Here is an 18,443-nt window from a genome sequence, read left to right on the forward strand (position 1 = left end):
TTCATGAACATGCCGCTATCGTCCAAATATGTTTTTTTTTTTTTAAATACTCAAAGCTTATTTAAAACTACAACAATGCCTCATTGTTTTCTGTGCTCTATTATTAGTCTGCTTATACTGTGGTATTCTAGTAGGAGAGTGTATAATCATGTAGTCAATGTAGTCATTTCTAATAATGTGCCCCACATCCAAAGTACACTGAACTAAAATATAAACAACCATTTCCAAGATTTTACTGAGTAACAGTTAATATAAAGAAATCAAATATATATATATACATATACAAATATATTTCAAATAAAAAATCATACCTTTTGTTTACATATTCAGACCCTTTGCTATGAGATTCAAATTGAACTAAAGTGCATCCAGTTTCCATTGATCATCCTTGATGTTCAACTTGATTCAAGTACACCTGTGGTAAATCCAATTGATTGGACATGATTTGGAAAGGCACACCTGTTTATATATGGTCCCACAATTGACAGTACATGTTAAAGCAAAAACTGAGACATGAGGTTGAAGGAATTGTCCACAGAGCTAGACAGGATTGTGTCAAAAAATGTCTGCAGCATTGAAGGTTTCCATAAACAGTGGTCTCCATCATTCTTTAAATGTAAGAAGTTTGAAACCACCAAGACTCTTCTTAGAGCTGGCCACCTGGCCAAACTGAGTGATCTTGGTCAGGGAGGTGACCAAGAACCTAATGGTCACTCTGACAGAGCTCAAAAGTTCCTATGTGGAGGTGGGAGAACCTTCCAGAAGGACAACCATCTCTGCAGCACTCCACCAATCAGGCATTTATGGCAGTGTCCAGAAGGATGCCATTCTTCAGTAAAAGGCACATGACAGCCCACTTGAAGTTTGCCAAAAGGCACCTAAAGGACTCGGATCATGAGAAACTTTGGCCTGAATGCCAAGCGTCACGTCTGGAGGAAACATGGCAACATCCCTACGGTGAAGCATGGTGGTGGCAGCATTATGCCGTGGGCATGTTTTTCAGCGGCAGGGACTGAGGAGACTAGTGAGAATTGAGGGCAAGATGAACGGAGCAAAGTATAGAGAGATCCTTGATGAAAACCTGCTTCAGAGCGCTCAGGACCTCAGACTGGGGCAAAGGTTCACCTTCCAACAGGACAATGACTGTTGTCCTGTCTGGAACAGCCTTGATTTGGTCCAAACATAGACCTCTATAAATTACTTCTTTTCAAATTTAATTTAGAACCTAAAATTAACCTGATTTCAGTGTCTAGAAAGTATATATTTTTAAGCATGTGAAAAATATTTTTAACATAGGGAAAATAGCTTTTCAACTTTAATTCAAAACCTAAATTGAACTTAACTTCAACGTCTGGAAAATATGTCTAAAATACACTAGTATTACAGGGCCGGATTTTTTGGTCTTGCCCATGGCAGCAGAATGGCAAAGATCGGTCCTGGCTATAGGTCAGGCCCTGTTGTGCCTTATCCGGGTGGGATGAGTTGTGCTGGGGGAGGTCAGGTAATGTAATTCTGTGCACAAGCACAAAATCCGACATCAGTAATTTTAGTGCTGTCCGAATAAGCCATGTCAGTCATTTTTACATGGCAGGAGAGAAACAATTCCAGACAGAATAACCTACTGTTTTTTGGAAAACGCCAATGTCCTTTGATAGTATTAAATCCGGTGCAAATCGAAATCTCTGTTTTGAGAGAAATGTCTTGAGTTTGACAGGTGTTGCTCGAGGTTTGTGCAAGAAAACAATAAATTATTTTGATTAATTGAATTGAATTTTTTGTTTGAAGGGCATTTAGGACGTACTGCGGTGACACTACAGGAAATATGGTTTAGAAACTTGGGAACCAAGACTGTTTAACTTGATCACCTGGACATATTGAAATACTATCTTCGTGCCTAGAATAAAAACCTCCAGGCTTCCTTCATAACTGTCAATTTATTTATTTTTAAAAACGAATCCCGTCCGGATCGTCCTCGGGAATACGGACATTCTGGAGTAATAATTACTAGTGATGCACCGATATGATGTTTTTGGCCGATTCCGACATTTTCCTTGCCCCAAAAACTCCCAGATACCGATATTTTAAATTTTAGCGGCCTTTTAAGCATTCTAGTACAGTTAAATAGTTAACACGGACGCAGCGGTCTAAGGCAATGCATCCCAGGGCAAGAGGCGTCACTACAGTCTCTGAATCGAATCCAGGCTGTATCGCATCCAGCCGTGATTGGGAGTCCCATAGGACAATTGGCCCAGCGTCGTCTGGTTTTGGCCGGGGTAGGCCGTCATTGTAAATAAGAATTTGTTCTTAACTGACCTAGTTGCCTAGTTAAATAAAGGTTACACACACCACACTGACCAAAAAGTTATTTTGTTGACATTTACGCATGTCCCCATTACCAGTAAAACATAATCAAAACCTATTTATTTTACTTACTTGCTGTGCTGTTTCGTTGTTCATTTGTTCAGTCGTTTCATTCTCAACCAGGATTTCTACACCGTTTGGGTCTTTGTGTGTCAAAAAAGATGCACGTCAAATAACACTATTTGACCAATCAGGACCTGAATATAACTGCAGGTCACATAATAATTTAACACGTTCATACATTTTTACTTACTTATTACACATTGATTACACTCACTCATATTTCATATGTCACAACGATTCATTGATACGTATGCTATGATGCTGGTAAAGTTGTCTCGCGCACCAACAGTGCTGGTCATTAAAAAAAAGCTAGCTAGCTCATGGATGTAAACATTGTTCTTCCCCAAAAACATAGCAAAATTACATCTGTTTCAGTAGCTATAGTTAGCTAGCTAACTATATAACTAGGTGTCATCTAACATAACCTTTAATTTATACGACAGTTCTTATTTGATTAATGGTGGTCGGACCCATCTATGTGATCTTGCCACTATAAGGATTAGCCAGAATAGTGGACTTTGCAGTTAGCCTTCAAAATAAAAATGTGAAATAATTGCCATAATTGAATCGATCATGCCAAACGAGGTTGGACTTTTGTTATATGAAATCAACAAAAGACAATAATTTGTTCATTTGACTTATCTTTTGAAATCATACTGGATGTATTATACTTTAGAATTTCATTGGGGGCATACTTATTTCACTGTACAGACTTAACCCATGGCATTGATCAACAATCCATAGCTATCAGGCTACTCACTGACATCCAGAGAACATTAGCGTCGTAACTCTTATTGCGGGACTCTGAAACAAATGTGAATTGATCCACATTTATTGTCAACCTATGTGTATTGAACACTATTCCCAAGGAAAAACAATACTGCGTGGATGTTTTGGAATCTGATAACTCTGAGGACGTTGGGAAAAAATATATTGGGTATTGAGTAGACTGATCCCCCATTTAATTGATCAGTACAGTGCAATATGAATGTCAATACACACAATGGGCTGACTGGGAAGGTGATTTCACACAGTCCCGCAATAAGAGCTACAATACTAATATTTGGGTAAACTCTTCACAGTTGTGTTCTGTGGGTGTCACCGTAGACGGATACCCCATTGTGCATCCCTAATAATTACCTTACCAACGTTCTCTAGTAATACTATTCCCATGCTATATGTCTTTGGTCACGTGCATGAGACGCATACATGTATCACGTAAACTGGGCAAGAGTTGAGAGAATAAGGAGTATTTTTCCAAACAAATTAGAGATTTCGGTAACAACTTTTCAGTCACAAATGGCTGTAATTAGGTTCCAGCTTCAGCAACACGGACAGCGCGTTTAACACTTTGATGTTCTGTGGTGATCGCTGGAGCAGGGAGGAGAGCGAGACAGACAACGGGTGATAGTCAGTCACTTGCTGTCTTTAAAAGATATATATATTTTATATAGCGCAAGTCTGAGCTTAAAGAATCAGACAAGCTCAGTGAATATATTTGATTTGATTAAAACACATAGGATGTGTCCATATATGGAAAAATATATGTTTAAAAAATGATAACCAATCGATACGTTGCAAGAACCGATGACTTTTGGTCGTCCATTATATGGCTTCTGGACAAGTCTCTGAATGTCCTTGAGTGGCCCAGCCACAGCCCGGACATGAACCCGATCGAACATCTCTGGAGAGACCTGAAAATAGCTGTGCAGCGACGCTCACCATTCAATCTAACAGAGCTTGAGAGGATCTACAGAGAAATATGGGAGAAACTCCCCAAATACAGTCGTGGCCAAACGTTTTGAGAATGACTCAAATATTAATTTTCACCAAGTCTGCTGCCTCAGTGTCTTTAGATATTTTTGTCAGATGTTACTATGGAATACTGAAGTATAATTACAAGCATTTCATATGTGTCAAAGGCTTTTATTGGCAATTACATGAAGTTGATGCAAAGAGTCAATATTTGCAGTGTTGACCCTTCTTTTTCAAGACCTCTGCAATCCGCCCTGGCATGCTGTCAATTAACTGCTGGCCCATTCTTGCACAATCCATGCTTGGAGTTTGTCAGAATTGGTGGGTTTTGGTTTGTCCACCCGCCTTGAGGATTGACCACAAGTTCTCAATGGGATTAAGGTCTGGGGAGTTTCCTGGCCATGGACCCAAAATATCGATGTTTTGTTCCCCGAGCCACTTAGTTATCACTGTTGCCTTATGGCAAGGTGCTCCATCATGCTGGAAAAGGCATTGTTCGTCACCAAACTGTTCCTGGATGGTTGGGAGAAGTTGCTCTCGGAGGATGTGTCGGTACCCTTCTTTATTCATGGCTGTGTTTTTAGGCAAAATTGTGAGTGAGCCTACTCCCTTGGCTGAGAAGCAACCCCACACATGAATGGTCTCAGGATGCTTTACTGTTGGCATGACACAGGACTGACGGTAGCGCTCACCTTGTCTTCTCCGGACAAGCTTTTTTCCAGATGCCCCAAACAATCGGTAAGGGGATTCATCAGAGAAAATGACTTTACCCCAGTCCTCAGCAGTCCAATCCCTGTACCTTTTGTAGAATATCAGTCCGTCCCTGATGTTTTTCCTGGAGAGAAGTGGCTTCTTTGCTGCCCTTATTTGACACCAGGCCATCCTCCAAAAGTCTTCGCCTCACTGTTTGTGCAGATGCACTCAGACCTGCCTGCTGCCATTCCTGAGCAAGCTCTGTACAGGTGGTGCCCAGATCCCGCAGCTGAATCAACTTTAGAAGACGGTCCTGGCGCTTACTGGACTTTTTTGGGCGCCCTGAGGCCTTCTTCACAACAATTGAACCACTCTCCTTTGAAGTTCTTGACGAACCGATAAATGGTTGATTCAGGTGCAATCTTACTGGCATATTGCTGCCAGTAAGATTGCACCTAAATGAACCATTTATCAGTTCGTCAAGAACTTCAAGAAGAGTGGTTCAATTATGTGAAAATGGCCTCAGGGCGCCCAAAAAAGCCTGTGAAGCCCATTTTGAGCAAAGAAATGATGGCACATGTTTCCTTTTTAGGTAACTATGGTTGACAGAGGAAGAACAATGATTCCAAGCACCACCCTCCTTGTGAGGTTATTTGACTTAAATCAGCATGACTGAGTGATCTCCAGCCTTGTCCTTATCAACACTCACACCTGGGTTAACGAGAGAATCACTGACATGATGTCAGCTGGTCCTTTTGTGGCAGGGCTGAAATGCAGTGGACATGTTTTGGGGGGATTCAGTTCATTTGCATGGCAAAGAGGGACTTTGCAATTAATTGCAATTCATGTGATCACTTTTTATAACATTCTAGAGTATATGCAAATTGCCATCATACAAACTGAGGCAGCAAAATTAATATTTGTGTTATTCTTAACTTTTGGCCACGACTGTACAGGTGTGCCAAGCTTGTAGCGTCATACTTGAGACTGTAATCGTTGTCAAAGGTGCTTCAGCAAAGTACTGAGTAAAAGGCTGAATACTTGTGTAAATGTTATATTACATTTTTTAAAAACTTTTAATACATTTTCAAAAATGTCAACTTTTTTTTGCTTTGTATGGGGTGTTGTGTGTAGATTGAGGGGGGAAAACATTTGAATCCATTTTAGAATAAGGCTGTAACATAACAAAATATGGATAAAGTCGAGGGTTCAAGTAAATATTAACTGCTTTAACTACCACAACAACAAAATATAACAGGTAAAGCAAGTCTCACAATTTTACTTCATTTAAAATTACCATACATTTTTAATCCGACTTTATGATGTTGACTATTTGCCCGGCCCTGATACTTATGTTCTGATGTGTAATTCCTGACTGAGGGTGTAACTTCAGCGTGTGTTTTTGTTTTGAAGGCTACTGCTCCCCGAGGACTTCACTGTGTACACACATGCCAAGGATGGATCTCTAATAACCAACAGACCTCCAATGCAGGTAAGACCATTTAAGATAACCTAGGGGTACTAAGGCTTGGCGATATCCATATTTTCATATCAATGATATGCCCTTGTTAAATATTGTGGTATACATTAGGAGCACCTGCTCTTTCCATTATATAGCTTTCATCTGGTCAGTCTGATCCCTTATTGATGTCACTTGTTAAATTGTCTTCAATGAGTGTAGATGAAGGGGAGGAGACAAGTTAAAGAAGGATTTTTAAGCCTTATAACTGATCAATTATGTAGTACATCGTGAAATCATGCATAAATTACCCTACACCATCGCAAAGCATGTGAAATATATTCACATGCGTGCTGCCTAGTTTCAGCGGAATATCATCTGCAGGCAGTAATAGTGTGACCTAAAGTTTGTAGTGTAACTGACAGTGTTTTAACTACTTAGACATGTTTGTGCCTTATCCAAATCATGTCCAGTCTATTTGAATATTTCCCAACCAGAAACCGTGGATTGATGGCAGCATTTGCTCAAAGCTGAAAGAGCGAACCACTGCTTTTAACCTGTCTCGCGGAACCCCTCGCCTACAACCAATGAAATTGCAGGACGCCAAAAACAAATCAACTGAAATCCCATGAATCAAATTTCTCAAACACACAAGTATTAGGCACCATTTTAAAGATAAAATTCTCGTTAATCCAGCTACAGCGTCTGATTTCAAAAATGCTTTACAGCGAAAGCTGTTTATGTAGATTATGTAGGTCAACACCAACTCACAGAAATACCCAGCCATTTTTTCAGCCAAAGAGAGGAGTCAAGCACAAATGAAGGTAAAATTAATCACTAACCTTTTGATCTTCATCAGATGACACTCATAGGACTTCATGTTACACAATACATGTATGTTTTGTTTGGGAAAGTTCATATTTATATCCAAAAATCTTATTTTACATTCGCGTGTTACGTTCAGTAGTTCCAAAACATGCAGTGATATTGCAGGGAGCCACATGAATTCACAGAAATATTCATAATAAATGTTGATGAAAATACAACTATTATACATGGAACTTGAGATACACTTCTCCTTAATGCAACCGCTGTGTCAGATTTTAAAAAAACTTTACGGAAAAAGCATAATCTGAGAACGGCGCTCAGAGCCCAAACCTGACAGAAATATCCACCATGTTGGGTAGTCAACATGATTCATAAAAAGCATTATAAATATTCACTTACCTTTGATCTTCATCAGAATGCACTTCCAGGAATCGCAGTTCCACAATTAATGCTTGTTTTGTTCAATAATGTCCATCATTTATGTCCAATAGCTTTTTTTGTTTGGTAAACAAATCCAAAAGCGCGATCTGGTCCACATTCAGACGAAACATTCAAAAAGTTATATTACAGGTCGAAGAAACTTGTCAAACTAAGTATAGAATCAATCTTTACTATGTTTCTATCATAAATCTTAAATAACGTTCCAACCGGAGAATTCCATTGTCTGTAGAAAAGCAATGGAACGAGAGCTACCTCTCAAGTGAAAGCGCGTGACTGAGAATGAGGCTGCAGGCAGACCCCTTGGTCAAACAGCTCCCATCTGGCCCCGCTTCAAACAACGTTCTAAAGACGGTTGTCATTTAGTGGAAGCCTTAGGAAGTGCAAAATAACCCATGTCCCACTGTGTATTCAATAGGAGTGAGTTCAAAACCTACAAACCTCAGATTTCCCAACTTCCTGTTTTGATTTTTTTCCCAGGTTTTTGCCTGTCATTTGAGTTTTTTTGTTATACTCACAGACATCATTCAAATAGTTTTAGAAACTTCAGAGTTTTTTTCTATCCAATACTAATAATAATATGCATATATTAGCATCTGGGACTGAGTAGGAGGCAGTTCACTCTGGGCACGCTATTCATCCAAAAGTGAAAATGCTGCCCCCTATCCCAATGAAGTTAATCAGGGCAAGGTGACCGGAAACATGACCGAATACAAACAGTATAGTTATTCCCTCCGCAAGGCAATCAAACAAGCTAAGCGTCAGTGTAGAGACAAAGTAGAGTCGCAATTCAACGGCTCAGACACGAGAGGTATGTGGCAGGGTCTACAGTCAATCATGGATTACAAAAGAAAAAACAGCCCCGTTGCGGACCACGGTGTCTTGCTCCCAGACAGACTAAACAACTTCTTTGCTCGCATTGAGAACAATACAGTGCCACTGACACGGCCCGCTACCAAAACATGTGGGCTCTCCTTCATTGCAGCCAACGTGAGTAAAACATTTAAACATGTTAACCCTTGCAAGGCAGCAGGCCCAGAAGGCATCCCCAGCCGCGTCCTCAGAGCTTGCGCAGACCAGCTGGCTGGTGTGTTTACGGACATATTCAATCAATCCTTATACCAGTCTCCTGTCCACACATGAACAATGGTGGCCCTATTGAAGCCTGTTCCCAAGAAAGCTAAGGTAACTGAGCTAAATGACTACCGCCCCGTAGCACTCACTTCCGTCATCATGAAGTGCTGTGAGAGACTAGTCAAGGACCATATCACCTCCGCCTTACCTGACATCCGAGACCCACTCCATTTTGCTTACCGCCCCAGTAGGTCCACAGACGACGCAATAGCAATCACACTGCCCTAACCCATCTGGACAAGAGAAATACCTATGTAAGAATGCTGTTCATCGACTACAGCTCAGCATTTGACACCATAGTACCCTCCAAACTCGTCATTAAGCTCGAGACCCTGGGTCTCGACCCCGCCCTGTGCAGCTGGATCCTGGACTTCCAGACGGGCCGCCCCCAGGTGGTGAGGGTAGGTAACAACATCTCCACCCCGCTGATCCTCAACACTGGGGCCCCACAAGGGTGCGTTCTCAGCCCTCTCTTGCACTCCCTGTACACCCACGACTGCGTGGGCATGCACGCCTCCAACTCAATCATTACGTTTGCAGACGACACTTCAGTGGTAGGCTTGATTACCAACAACGACGAGACGGCCTACAGGGAGGAGGTGAGGGCCCTCGGAGTGTGGTGTCAGGAAAATAACCTCACACTCAATGTCAACAAAACAAAGGAGATGGTTTTGGACTTCAGGAAACGGCAAAGGGAGCAGCCCCCTATCCACATCGACGGGACAGTAGTGGAGAGGGTGGAAAGTTTTAAGTTCCTCGGCGTACACATCACGGACAAACTGAATTGGTTCACCCACACAGACAGCATCGTGAAGAAGGCGCAGCAGCGCCTCTTCAACCTCAGGAGGCTGAAGAAATTTGTTTTGTCTCCAAAAACACTCACAAACTTCTACAGATGCACAAACGAGAGCATCCTGTCAGGCTGTATCACCGCCTGGTACAGCAACTGCTCCGCCCACAACCGTAAGGCTCTCAAGAGGGTAGTGAGGTCTGCACAACGCATCACTGGGGGCAAACTACCGGCCCTCCAGGACACTTACACCACCCGATGTCACAGGAAGGCCAGAAAGATCATCAAGGATAACAACCACCCGAGCCACTGCCTGTTCACCCCCCTATCATCCAGAAGGCGAGGTCAGTACAGGTGCATCAAAGCGGGGACTAAGTGACTGAAAAACAGCTCCTATCTCAAGGCCATCAGACTGTTAAACAGCAACCACTAACATTGAGTGGCTGCTGCCAGCATACTGACTTATGTTGACAGCAGCCATACTGATCAACATACCACTTTAATAATGGAAAATTGATGTAATAAATGTATCACTAGCCACTTTAAACAATGCCACTTTATATAATGTTTCCATACCCTACATTACTCATCTCGTATGTATATTCTGTACTCTATACCATCTACTGCATCTTGCCTATGCCGTTCGGCAATCACTCATTCATATATATTTTATGTACATATTCTTATTCATTCCTTTACACTTGTGTGTGTATAAGGTAGTTGTGGTGAAATTGTTAGGTTAGATATTACTGCATGGTCGGAACTAGAAGCACAAGCATTTCGCTTGCATTAACGTCTGCTAACCATGTGTATGTGACAAATAAAATTTGATTTGAATTTACCACAGGTGGAATCCAAGTTGTAGAAACATCTAAAGGATGATCAATGGAAACAGGATGAACCTGAGCTCAACTTCGAGTCTCATAGCAAAGGGTTTGAATACTTATTTATATAAGGTATTTCTGTTTAATACATTTGAAAAAATGTTGAACAACCTATTTTTGCTTTGTTATTGTGGGGTATTGTGTGCAGATTGCGCAGGATTTTTAAATGTTTTATCTGTTTTAGAGTTAGGCTGTACCATAACAAAATGTGCTAACAGTGAATGTCTGAATACTTTCTGAAGGCACCTATATATAATGTATATAATCCTTACTTGAAACATGAATATCTTAACAGCCTATCTGTTATTATAGACATGTTTGCACAGTGGCGAACCAATAGGCCTTCAGTGTGTGACAGGTTTTTGATTCTGAAAGGACAGAAACCATAATACCAGCGCACTCATGTAGGAGTGCACTTTTTGTAAAACGCCAAGGGCCAGTGTTGTAGACGTAGGTATAATCCGTATACCCACATTTCATTCAGTGGGCCTTGCTTATACTCACTTCTTAATCCCTATGGATGTGTATCAAAGTAGTGTAGTGGAGGTATACAGTGGAAACGGGTTCTCTGGAGAGATTAATCACGCTTCACAAACTGGCAGTCTGAATCGGGGTTTGGCAGATGCCATGAGAACGCTACCTGCCCCAATGCATAGTGGCAACTGTATTGTTTGGTGGAGGGGGAATAATGGTCTTTGGAGTTTTTTCTTCGTTCCACTGAAGGGAAATCTGATTATGTGGTCAATTAATAATTTCTTTGTGGATTCTGATGTGTGCTTGGGGTTATTGTCTTGCTGGAAGATCCACTTGTGGCCAAGTTTCAGCCTCCTGGCAGAGGCAACCAGGTTTTTGGATAAAATGTCCTGATACTGGAAAAAGTTAATGAGGCCATTGTTGACCTTAACAAGGGCCCCAGGACCAGTGGAAGCCAAATAGCCCCATAACATCAAATATCCACCACCATGTTTTGTAGTAGGTATGGATTTTTTTCAACCCAAAACCCACCACTGGTATGTATGGCCAAAGAGCTCTGTTTTCATGAGCAATTGTATTAGTATAATAAAAATACATTTTAGCTCAGTATTTTAATTATTTATTTTATGCAATCTTTTTTGTTCATCTTTATAATCGGTGGCAATAATTTTGGACCTGACTATCATTTATCATTTATCGTGATATCATGGATATAGGATAATACCGGTATGCTCATCACCTAACCCAACAGGGCACTGACAATGTATCACCCATTTAACATCTCTCAAATGCACTTCTTTCTCATAGCTTTTTATTGACTGATTTGCGACTGCCTTGTATAGAAACATGTGCTGTGGAAATGGCCTCTTCTACCCAACCTGTTTTTGTTTGATTTAATGGATAACTATGTTTCTTTAAAACAGAAACTCATGTTAAAAGTATCATACTATCCGATAAAAACAGTCACTTCAGTACAACCATCCACAATGAATTCTTAGTCTTTTTGATTGGATGTCCTATTTGTATGAGACCGACTGGGTTGAACTTGGGTCTCCTGTGCACTACAAGACTGTTACAGCCCTGCTGTCAGGATCGTGAAGGTACAATGAAATAGTTCTATCTACTAATTAATTGGCGTTCATTTCTAGGGATGCACGGTATATCGGAATCAGCCGATATTAGCTAAAAATGCCAGCATCGGTATCGTCCCGATGTCTAGTTTAACGCCGATGTCAAAGCTGACGTGCATACCTATATAATGTAGGTACATGAGGTAATGATGCCACGTAAAATGTTGCACTACACCTGCCACACAGCATTCCTAACCTAGCCAACAACGTCTGCTGTGTGGATCAAGCAGTCAAGCAGTCATTTGAAAGAGTAAGAATTTCAGCTAGACAACTCAAAGGCGAAATCCATTAACACCAAGATAATGGGTTCATTGCCCTTGACAATCAACCGTTCTCTGTCGTGGGTGAAGTTGGCTTTCGTGAATGGGGTCGGGCACCAGTACACACTACTAAGTGTGCTATTTTTCAGATGTTGCCCTACCGGAGTTACAGTAATAGTGTCACTGCTATTAGCTTCACGACATACTATGGGAACGCCGTTTAGGTCTTTGCGTGTCAAAAAAGATACACGTCAAATGACACTATTTGGCAATAACACTATTTGCACATGCAAGCCAAGCTCCACCACTACTATCAGTAGCACTGTCAAAGCTGTAAAAAACATTATTCAAACAAGCTAACACCGGCCATGAGCTATGTGTTTACAATACCACGTTGGTAATAAAGCATTATTTGTTCGTCCGCAACTTCTGGAGTAGCTAGCTAGCTTTAGCTTGGTACCGAGCTAGCATCAATACAACCAGCCTGAAAACAATGCCCAGTAGAAACTGCAGTCGTTTTCATTATTCTTAGAAATGATTTAGGAATCTAGGTAGCCACTTGTTGTTCGCCAAATGAACTTCAGTTCATGAAAATACATAGCTAGCCTGCTACTTAACCCTGTTGCCCAAAGCCAATGTTATAAGCAGGCAGCTTGCTTGTGAGGCTCGTCCTGACCGGGTTATGTGTCGTGAAGCTAGCCACAATAAGGATTAGGCACAATAGGGTAATTTGTGGTTTGCGTTCAAAATTAAAGTACCTCTTTGAAAGTGATGAAGGTTACAATTGGTGGAATCATGCCATATTTAGACTAGATAATGTTAAACACGATTGGAATGTGAAGCAATGAAATGGGGTATCCGTCTACTCGGTGACACCCACAGAACACAACTGAAGAGTTTACCCAAATATTAGCGTTGTAGCTCTTTTCGCATGACCACCTCCCCAGTCAGCCTATTGTGTGTATTGACATTCACATTGTACAGCTTTACCAAAGGATTGGGGATCAATGAAATGGGGTAACAGTCTACTCAATACTAGAGGTCGACCGATTAATCGTCATAGCTGATTTAATTAGGGCGGATTTCAAATTTTCATAATCTGTAATCTGCGTTTTTGGATGCCGATTACATTGCAATCCACGAGGAGACTGCGTGGCAGGCTGACCACCTGTTACGCGATAGCAGCAAGGAGCCAAGGTAAGTTGCTAGCTAGCATTAAACTTTTCATAAAAAAAACAATCAATCAATCTTAACATAATCACTAGTTAACTAGACATGGTTGATGATATTACTGGTTTAACTAGCTTGTCCTGCGTTGCATATAATCAATGAGGTGTCTGTTAATTTATCATCGAATCACAGCCTACTTCGCCAAATGGGTGATGATTTAACAAAAGCGCATTCGCGAAAAACACATTCGTCCCACAGATGTAACCTAACCATAAACATCAATGCCTTTCTTAAAATCAATACACAGAAGTATATATTTTTTAAACCTGCATATTTAGTTAAAATAAATTCATGTTAGCAAGCAATATTGACTAGGGAAATTGTGTCACTTCTCTTGCGTTCAGTGTAAGCAGAGTCAGGATATATGCAGCAGTTTGGGCCACCTGGCTCGTTACGAACTGTGTGGAGACCATTTCTTCCTAACAAAATCCGTAATTAATTTGCCAGAATTTGAAATAATTATGACATAACATTGAAGGTTGTGCAATGTAACAGCAATATTTCCGTATTTCACTGAAAGAATAGACGTTTTGTTTTCGAAATTATAGTTTCCAGATTTGACCATATTAATGACCTAGGCTCCTATTTCTGTGTGTTAATTATATTATAATTAAGTCTATTATATTTAATAGAGCAGTCTGACTGAGTGGTGGTAGGCAACAGCAGGCTTGTAAGCATTCATTCAAACAGCACTTTCCTGCGTTTGCCAGCAGCGCTTTGCAATGCTTGAAGCGCAGCGCTGTTTATGACTTCAAGCCTATCAACTCCCAAGATTTAGGCTGGCAATACCATAGTGCCTATAAGAACATCCAATAGTCAAAGGTATGTGAAATATAAATGGTATAGAGAGAAATAGTCCTATAATAACTTCAACCTAAAACCTTTTAACTGGGAATATTGAAGACTCATGTTAAAAGGAACCACCAGCTTTTATATCTTATGTTCTGAGCAAGGAACTTAAACGTTAGCTTTTTTACATGGCACATATTGCACTTTTACTTTCTTCTCCAACATTGTGTTTTTGCATTATTTAAACCAAATTGAACATGTTTCATTATTTATTTGAGACTAAATTGGTTTTATTTATGTATTAAGTTAATGTTAGTGTTCATTCAGTATTGTTGCCATTATTACACATGTATATAAAAATCTTCCAATTTTAATCGGTATCAGCTTTTTTTTTGGGCCCTCCAATAATCGGTATTGGCGTTGAAAAATCATAATCGGTCGACCTCTACTCAATACCCAAGATATTTTTCCCCAACATCCTCAGAGTTATCGGACTCCAAAATATCCATGCAGTATTGTTTTCCCTCTGGAATAGTGTTCAATACACATAGGTTGACAATAAATATAGCTCAATAAACAGTTGTTTCAGTCCCACAATAAGAGCTACGATGCCAATGTTCTCTGGGTGTCACTGAGTAGACTGAAACCCCATGTCATTGATACACAATCCATAGGTAAGGCTGTACAGTGAAATAAGTATGCCCCCAATTAAATTCTAAAGTATAATTACATCCAGTGTGATTTCAAGACTTTTGTCAAATTAACAAATTGCCTTTTGTTGATTTTATGTAACAACATTCCAACCTCATTTAGCATGATCTTTTCAATTATTGCTTAATTCTACTATTTGTATGCATCTGTCAATGACACTTTTTTTGAAGGCTAACCGCAAAGTCCACTATTGTGGCTAATCCTTATTGTGGCTACCTTCAACTAGATGGGTCCGACCACCATTAATCGAATAAGAACTGTCTTATAAATTAGGGTTATTTTAGATGACACCTAGCTATATCGTTAGCTAGCTAACTATATAGCTACTAAAACAGATGTCGTTTTGCTATGTTTTTGGAGAACATTCTTTGCATCTATGAGCTAACAAACTTTTTATGACCAGCACCAGCGAGACACCTGAAATACAATTGATAGTGTAATCAATGTGTAATAACTACGTAAACAATGTATGAATGTGTTAAATTATGTGCAGTCATATTCCGGTCCTGATTGGTCAACAAGCTTATTGTTAATGTATCTTTTTTGACATGCAAAGACCCAAACGGTGTTCCATAGAAATCCTGATTGAGAATGAAACGACTGAACAAATTAACAACGAAACAGCACAGCAAGTAAGTGAAAGAAATGGGGACATACGTAAATGCCAAAATAACTTTTTGGTAAATATGGTGTGTCTAACCTCTAACTAGGAAAGTCAGTTAAGAACAAATTCTTATTTACAGTGATGGCCTAACCCGGCCAAACCTGGACAACGCTGGGCCAATTTTTTGCCGCCCTATGGGACTCCCAATCACAGCCAGATGTGATACAGTCTGGATTCGAATCAGGGACTATAGTGACACCTCTTGCCCTGAGATGCTGTGCCTTTGACCGCTGCGTCCGTGTGTGTGTGACTATTTAACTGTACTAAAATGCTTTAAAAGCCACTAAAATTTTAAATATCGGTTATAGCTATTGTTTTTTTTTGGCAAGGAAAATATCGGTATCGGCCAAAAATGTAATATTGGTGCGACACTATTAATTTCCTGTTTGGATGGAGCCAGAACAGGCGGAAGCAACTCCCATTGTGATGGAGGAAGGGAGTTGTTGGGTTAAAGACGCACACATTCATCACGTCATCATTCAGTTGTCCTCCACACTATTTACTGCTGACTCTGTTTTACTTCCTGTATGATGCTGACATTTTAGTACTGGTATCAGCTATGTTTTGTGGAAATGTATGCATTTTGCAGAAGAAAGCATATAGCGCGTTCTTACTTTAAGCACTGGTTTCCCCCTCTGCATATTCATAATGAGTCCAAACTTAGCTCACAAAAATCATGACTAAGAGCAGCAGTTCTGGGAAGATGATGTAACCGTCTGGCATACAGACCTACTGTACAGTCAGGAATGCCTTTAAACTATTTAATTTGAAATAAAACATGTTTTAAATGTTTTAAATGTGTAGTCTATTTTATTGATCAATACACTGAAGAAGTGATGGGGAGGGACATAGAATAGAACTAGACCATCCCCAGCACTTTCTCTCCTTTTTGGCTAGACAGATGAAATATGGGTGGTGTGTGAAGACGTCCATCTTCTGCATTTGTTTTACATTGAGAAGGTCACAGAGATGGTAATCTTGCCATGCTAACAGTATATCACAAGACATTACAGAGATGGGGGCAGGACGTTTGTAGACTCTTTGGCATTTGTTTTGACCCCTAGAGGGTGGGACTGTAGAAGGCTGTGCTGTCCGGTTGTCATGATCCCCCGTCGTCTGACTCAGGATCCCCAGGGAGCCTATCAGAAAGGGGGATTTGTGGATCTGGATTAAAGGCTCATGGTCGTACTGGCATGTTGTGACATCGCTGTCTAATGACAAATGCTGAGTAACAGGAAACACACTTAAATATTTTAATTAAAATCAGTACTGTTGTGATCAAGTCAGTCAAATGTTATTGTAATTGACAATCGGGAGTCTCACATGTTCCTTTGTTCACAGCAGGAGGCAAGAAATGGCCTATCATTTTTTTTGTATTGCCAATCTCATTCAATTCTACATCAAGCCTATGTTGGAACTGGTCTGTTTGATGCCTCCATGAATGCCATTGCCTACATTTCAAATGCAACCAAATTATGATTCCTGAGCCATAAGGGAGATGAGCGATATAATCTAATTGTGCAGACTGTCGTGAAAATGTTAGCAAGAGCCTAGAATGACAAAAATTGCCATATTCTGTCTATTGTAGAAGGCTGTTCCTATTATCAACACCTGGAGAACCCTCTCACAGACACTGGGCAGGGCCATGGCGCAATGTGACATTCTCAGTTGCAACATACGACTAGAGTTTTTTTTAGGATATTTTTCAGTTGTCTTTTCTGTTTAAACATCTCAAAGCGCAGAGATTTAGACAAATGGGGTACAGTGCTAAATACGGACCTTTTCACTTTGGCAGTTTAAAAATGACACTCCTGTGGTGGCCTATACTTGGCCTATACTTACTATATTCTGATATACTATTTTTATTATACAATACATTTTCCTCAGCCATGCTGGAGGACTTTTTGTTTTGGTATTACTGGGAAGAAGTCAATGGAGGATGTTTGGAAAAGAGGGGATTTTCCTGTCATGCTTTAACTTGGATCCCTTCCCTTGATATAGTTCACATATTCCATAACTATGCACATAGGAAATTAGCAATGTCCTCCCTGCTCTACGACTGACTTTTTTTTGTGCCACAAAAATGAGTGATTTCGAAGTTGTCGAGCAAACCAGAGTCATGAATTTTAAGGGTGTATTTTCTCGTCACTGGAACTGGGGCGAAATAGTAGGACAAGGTTGATCAGGTTCAAGAAATAGATGTTTGTGTTGGATACTGTCAGTGTAGTATGATGTCTACCCAGAGTGGGTGAAAACACACTTTGGTGGTAACTTCACTTCCTTATGTTATACATTTTACCAAGTCAAATATGATTATTCATATATTTTTCAGTGGGGTCTTCCTCTAACATACTGTATCATTAACATTATATCCAAAAAGTCAGATTTCGTCACCTAATTTCTTAACCATCTAATAATAAACACCAAGCTCTGACAGTGCAAGTTTCTTGTAACAACTTTTGAGGATTTTACATTTTGTGGTCAAAGTTGTTTTTGTGGGTCGAAAAATGTGCATGACACGAGCTGAATTAACTAAAAAGCTTGGTATACGCTCAGAGCTCCGTTGAAATTTCAGATACTCTTGTTTTTGTGAGAAATCTAAGAATTACAGGAATTTCTAATATGAAAAGCATATACTAAAATGCTACATGTAATGTCTCAATCGATATCCATCTTACCTTTTTATAGTTTGTCCTGCGGATTCAAGAAGAACGATTAGTGTAACGGGAAAGTGAGCTTGTCAGGTAGCCTTTAATTCTTGCACAGAATCCAACACAGCT

General features: G+C 40.2%; 1 protein-coding gene across 2 annotated transcripts in view; it reads left to right on the forward strand.

The window, feature by feature from the left end:
• The window catches only part of adam9 (ADAM metallopeptidase domain 9), a 77,894-nt gene that overhangs the window by 19,185 nt on the left and 40,266 nt on the right, over positions 1 to 18,443 (forward strand). For both annotated transcript variants that reach the window (XM_035786420.2, XM_035786419.2), the window contains exon 4: positions 6,286 to 6,364. In XM_035786420.2, the coding sequence (XP_035642313.1) occupies positions 6,286 to 6,364 (79 nt within the window). The remainder of the gene's footprint in view (positions 1 to 6,285; positions 6,365 to 18,443) is intronic.

The sequence above is a fragment of the Oncorhynchus keta genome, chromosome 14 (assembly GCF_023373465.1).
Source record: "Oncorhynchus keta strain PuntledgeMale-10-30-2019 chromosome 14, Oket_V2, whole genome shotgun sequence".
Taxonomy (NCBI): Eukaryota; Metazoa; Chordata; class Actinopteri; order Salmoniformes; family Salmonidae; genus Oncorhynchus; species Oncorhynchus keta.